A 6200-nucleotide genomic window follows, 5' to 3' on the forward strand; every position below is an offset into this window, starting at 1 on the left:
TGTTCACAGGAATACATGGTAGCCAGTGTGTTCACAGGAATACACAGTATCTGGTGTGTTCACAGGAATGCATGGTAGCCAGTGTGTTCACAGGAATACATGGTAGCAATTGTGTTCATGGGAGTACATGGTAGGTTCTGTGAATTCTGTGATAATTCCAGAATCAAATAGTTATCAAGGGTGTTTTAGATACATAGTTTAGCTGAAAATATCTGCAGCCACATCTAGTAGTAGGTATTTATTAGATAATATAAAGTTTCGAGGCTCTGAAACTTGAATTTTTGGTCTATATATACTCCTATTGATGGATAGATAAATAATGGTTACCAAGTGGCAGATTCTCTTCATTTGCTCTCTGGTCCTCATTTAAAAAACAAACAAACAAACAAACAAACAAACAAACAACAAAGCAGCTACATTCTGAGGCATCATCCAGCAATAGTCTAAAAACTGCCCTTTGGGGCCTTACTGAGGTTAGGGACGAGCAAGAAAACAGATCTTGGTGCATATTCTGGCGTTTCTCTTGACAGTGGTTACTAAGTGATCACCATAGAACAAGGTCAGTTGTCACCACAGCCTTTGATTCTGTCCTCAGGATCTCAGGATTTCAAGTCACAGTAAAGCAACGAAGAGTTGTTTTGCAAAATGGTGAAGAATAGCAATAGGCATGTACAACCACATGGGTAGCCATGACAACAGAATGACAGCTAAGACCCCCTCTCTGTCACACACAGCTAGGTGCTGTTTGGAGCTTTGCAGGGTTCCAGTCTTACTGGTTTCTCACCATGGTTTATAAGCCTTTTCCGCCTTGTGGCTGAGGGTACTGAGGCAGAGGACTGATAATAATCTCTGACATTTCCCCTGTGAAGACTCAGGGATGTAGACAGGGCAGCTGGCCCCAGGTCCAGGTTCCTCATTATGTGCAGTTCCAGGTTGAGAACAGATTGCCTTGTCTTGGGGCTGACAGGCGGCTCACTGCCTGACCACATCTCCCCATCTTATCCCTTCCATTTGTCTGTGTTGCAGTCTCCAGCCACTTACAATTTTTGCATTAAAATAATCAAACATATTTTTTGATGATTCAGTACATGTTTAGTATAGAAAAGAAATAAAAGCACAGATAAGTCTGGGGAACAATGTTAATGTCATATGTAGATCCATTGCCTAGAGGTAATTACTGTTACCTATGTTTTTGTATGCTTATATGTATGTTCCTGTATATAAGTAGAGATGTACATGCAGGAATTTTGTACAATCTGTACGATAGCAACCATTATCTTACAGTGCATTCGTCTTGCCTGACAACTATTCTGAAGATTATCTGTGTTAACAAACACTTGCCTGACAAATAGCACTTCAGTCTGATCATTTATTTTTCTTCAGATGGTTTTATTTAATTTGTTTTATGAGAGGCGTATATGTCATTTTATTATCTCCTTTTTCTGCTTGAAAAATATAAACAACCCAGTAAATCAGTATAGGAGCTAAAACAATTTTATTAGCGGGACTGGAGAGATGGCTCAGAGGTTAAGAGCACTTGCTGTTCTGCACAGGACCTGAATCCAGCACCTGTGCCAGGCAGCTCATGACCAATTTTAGATATACCCTTTCCACTTCTGTGCTGCATAACACCTGCAGTTCCATGCTCATACACCCCCCCACTCTTAACTTGAAACATCTTTAAACATGTTTATTAGTATAGATTTTTTTTACAGAGTGATGGATCTCATGACATTTTTGTTCACAAATTTAAGTGGGTGAAAGTGTACATACACAGTATGACTGATGTTCTCAAGCACCTGTGCTGTGGTCTCTGCCCAAATTCACAACAAGTGAGTCTGTAGTCTCACAAAGCTCTTCCCAGGCATCCCTTAGAGCCTTGTCTCCTTGTCTCAAAGGCAACATCCTTTGACATCTCTTCCCACACCTTAAGATTAGACCCATGTAAATGCTATAGAGATGATTGCCACACATAGTCATTCAACCATGCCTGCTTCCCAGAGCTTTGTACAGTGAGGCCCATCCACACTGTAATGTGGATGGAGATATTTTCCTGTGACATAATGCTGTGTTCTTGCTGTATGTGGGACATGTTCTCCCAGCTTCTTGTGGGGTTTGGGCATGGTGTGTTCCGGTGTCCTTGTGGAGAACTTGAGTGCCCATCTCGTTCAGAGTTCTGTGCCATCTCTGAAGCAATGAGAGCCAGGCCACAGGGTAGGTGTGTGTGCCCATCTTTGGAAGATTGCCACAGTGTCCAAGAGAGTCAAGTGTCCACTATCTCCCCGAGTATGAGTGAACTCTTATCTATCACTTTTATGGTCAGCATGGAAGTCTATCACTCACTTATGTTGGCCCTTGTGTTGTTTGTGGCTCAGGTATGGGCTGTCTCTCAGGCATACCTTTGTATATATCACGATTGTTTCCTCAGCAGATGTTTTTAGGAGCTGAGTCTGAACATTCTTCATTGTCTGGCTCTCCACTATTCACCTTTCTTCCCTTATAAAGCTGTACCAGATTCGGCTTTACTTTGGGGACCAGCAAGGAATGCACAGTAAATACTTTGGGTTTTGCCGGCCATGTCTTTGCCACAACCACTGAGTTGTGTTGTGAAATGAAGGCAGCACCAGAAACTGTGATTTCAGGCAGATGTCCATGTGTGTCAGCAACAGATGGCAGAATAGTTGGGCGCAGGGGTCATAGGTTACTGACCCCCTTGCTTTACTTAGCGACTTCTGGAAGCTGAGTATTCACTGGGGAGCTGAGTCACAGGCCTGCCATGCTAAGCCTGTTTCCCCCTCTCACTGGTATGCACGGATGCTCAGGCTGACTACCTCTGCTCAGAGGTTGTAACCGGAATGATCTAATTCCAGGAAATCTGCAAACATGAGGACAAACAAAGCAGATCCTGAGACAAAGTTAAAAAGTGGAAAGGAAAACTATGGGTACAGTTCGGATGAAGCAAGGGCTGCACGTGAGTACCAGGCGGGGCACAGGAAGATCTACAGAGGAAGATGTGTGGGCTGATATCACCAGCCTCTCAAGCAGGAGAACCTAGACACTGGGAGCAATCAGTGTTGATAGGTTTTTTAGGAGAAGGTTTTAAGTTAAGAGTAGTCTAGGAGTACACTTAGCAATAAATACATTCCTCTTTGAATGTTAAAAATATATAAATTTTAAGGCTTTCCCTCTCCTGTAATTTTTCTTTAAAATTATCAGGTGGCCCTTTAACTTACTTCGGGTAACTTTTACCCAACTCACCCCGACTCAAGTACAACAGGCACATAGAACTCTGCTCCCCATCAGTGGATGGGATGATTGTTGGAAGGCTAGGCCACTTTGAGAAGTCTTTGTGCAGAGTCTCATTTCATGTCGTCACTATGGGGTGGGGACTCTGTGGGCAATGTCATAGTAGTAGGCTTTGAAAGGATTCAGCAAGTGAGGAGGCAGCACACGCCATTCCTTAGCATCCAGAAAGGGCATCTCAGCCAGATGGGCTGGCAACACGAGCCCCAAGGAAAGACCCTGAGCCCGGTCACCCTTGGTGAGATTGGGGTTCTGGTTTTCAGTATCCCCATTCTTTGACTTTACCCATGATGCCTCCCTTGTGCATCCAAGATTCTATGTCCTATTAAGAAGTTCCCTAAAGCATGAGCGTCTGCATCTGAAAACACCCAGCTTCTTCCAGGATTTCTTGCCTTTGTGTATTCATTAATATTTTGGGCATTTCACAAATAGTGTGATCAAAATCATGCCTTAAACGTAACCTCTTGGCCCCCAATCCCCGCCTTACCCTGCATTTATTTTCCTTGGTCAGCTACCAAAGCCGTGGGTCACCTTGTGTCTAGATAAGACCAATGTGTGGAGAAAGAAACTGAGTTTTTAAGTCAGTTTTCCATGTTTTTACAGCACATTCGTAAAGCACTGAGGTTCTAGACTTATGTAATGTAAAGAGAAATAACCATATATCCACGGTACCATTGTCTTCGTTCCATCATCCGTGGAATTCTGAGCTTAACAGCCAAGATGAGGAGGAAAGATTCAGTTTGGTTTCACAGTCTTGGGCATCTTAGAGCAGAGTACTTACTTCATGGTGCTAGGAAGCAAAGAGAGAGACAGGAGCAGGCCATGGTGCAACATTCTCCTCAAGGCCATCTTCCCTAGGACCTACTCTCTTCCCACCAAGGTTCTGCCCCTGAAGCACTCTTTATTTCCAGCAGTGCCAAGTCTTTAGTCCACGGGCCTGGAGGGGCATTCTGGATGTAAACTATAGAGATTATTTTATGCCAGAATTCCATAGGAGCAAGTGTGCTTAATTAGGAATTCCAATTCATAGACTATGCAATCTTAAAAAGTAAATCATTTATTACACTGAAAAAATTCTTCTCTTTCAGAGACTGCATCTCTCCCTCCTAAATCTGCTGAAGTCAGCCTTCCAGAAAAACGCAGCAGTAGCCTTCCTTATCAGGTGAGGTAGAACATTTTGTACATTTTTTATCTTCCATTTAAGAACACATACCTTGTGGTAGGCACACACTGAAAACTCATGGTGGAAGAAGAGCTCTCTTCCTCACCAGTTTCAAGCAGACGGCCTGTCAGGAATGGGGCTCAGAGAGGAAGTATCTCTTGCTTTCCTACAGCAGTGGCTTTAAGTCTAGTCTGGTGATTTGAAAGGATCTACTCTGACGGGAGAAACACTGACCTGAGCCAGCTAAGTCATGAGCAACATGCAACTTGCAGTTTGTTCTCTTAGATGGAGTCTCTAAGACCTGAGTTAGCTCTGCTGTCCTGGCTACCTGAATCTGTGTAATGCACACCTACACTGGGCCCTTGGGCCCTTTGTCTCTTGGAAGAATGCTGGGTGCTGGGTTTGAAAGGCAGGAGAATAAGTGTGGTTTGTTCTGCATATAAGGTCTGTGGCCATGAGGTTGAGAGTGGGGAAGATCTGGTTGGGACTGGAGTTTGGGTGGAGACGGGGAAAGTCCTTGGTCAGGAATATGTTTGGAACCTCTTGGAGGTTGGAGCTGTCACTGACAGATTTCTAAGAGACAGGGTTTGGGCAGAAAGAGCAAACGTGGGATGCTTCTGAGGTCTCCATGAGATGTCATCATGGAGACTCAGCGTGCAGTTGAATGTGTAAGTCTGTTGTGTTTGATGGACAAGACAATAATTAAACTGTGAGAACACAGTATGCTCCTTTTCTAATACAGACTCAGCACTGGTTATTATACATGTGTCAGTTGGAGTTAATATGCAGGAAATATTTTATATCTTAAAAATTGGCAAAACATAACCATCAACTTTCTCTGACCTGTACAAGTGAAACTCCTAGAAAGATGCATGCCCTGAGGTCCCCAGGTAGGAGGCATTCTCTTCTCGTCCCTTTTGAAGAAGCTGCCCCAGACCTCCAAATCACTCACGGTATGGTTTGATCTGTGCACTGACTGCTGTTGCCTTGTGGCGGTGGCATCGAGTGTGTTGTCTTTGTGGTCCCTGATTATTCTTTTTGGACATATGGATTGACTTAGATTTCCAGGCAGCTCTGGACTGTGTTTTGTCTCCCCATCTCTGGGATCCAGCTGCCTGCCTGCATTCTGCTAATGACATAGACCTATCAGGCTTTAAGTGGGTAGGAGGGTCTGTTGATGCTCAGTTAGATAACTTGGAAACTTAAATCATGTTAGGGGGACACAGAAAGCCAGCAGAGGATATGGGGGCAGGGTGGGGGTGGTAGGGGTGGGACTGTGGCACAAATGAAGGTGGGTCTCAGTGACAGAGTACTAACTCCTAGTACACACTGCAGTCACTTCCTCAAGCTAAGTGGCAGGGAAACAAAGAGATCAGTTTTTCTCATTACAGCAGATCCTGGACTTGTGCATTTTTGGATGGATCTGGAGAAATGGGGAGGGGGGCTGGGGTTGCAGAGGAGACAGGGTTTCTTTAGAAGCACTCATCTGGTAACCAAGAGGTGGCAGTTAAAGGGAACAGTGTGCAGGCTGTGGAGGGTGTTGTATGTCCAGTCCTGGTGGCTCGCCCTGAGTTGGATCATGAGTTGATAAGGACAGGTTGCTGAGGGACTCCCTACCACCCAGCTGCAAGTGTGGTGTGTAAGATACTCTTGTTGCTTTTTTTTTCTTTTTCTTTTTTTTTTATATTTTTATTACATATTTTCCTCAATTACATTTCCAATGCTATCCCAAAAG

General features: G+C 44.1%; 1 protein-coding gene across 3 annotated transcripts in view; it reads left to right on the forward strand.

Moving 5' to 3' along the window:
- Window positions 1-6200, forward strand: part of Igsf5 (immunoglobulin superfamily member 5) — a 51997-nt gene that overhangs the window by 28994 nt on the left and 16803 nt on the right. For all 3 annotated transcript variants that reach the window (XM_029470362.1, XM_021185454.2, XM_021185455.2), the window contains 2 exons: window positions 2871-2971; window positions 4392-4465. In XM_029470362.1, the coding sequence (XP_029326222.1) occupies window positions 2871-2971; window positions 4392-4465 (175 nt within the window). The remainder of the gene's footprint in view (window positions 1-2870; window positions 2972-4391; window positions 4466-6200) is intronic.

This window comes from Mus caroli, chromosome 16, assembly GCF_900094665.2.
Source record: "Mus caroli chromosome 16, CAROLI_EIJ_v1.1, whole genome shotgun sequence".
Classification (NCBI taxonomy): Eukaryota; Metazoa; Chordata; class Mammalia; order Rodentia; family Muridae; genus Mus; species Mus caroli.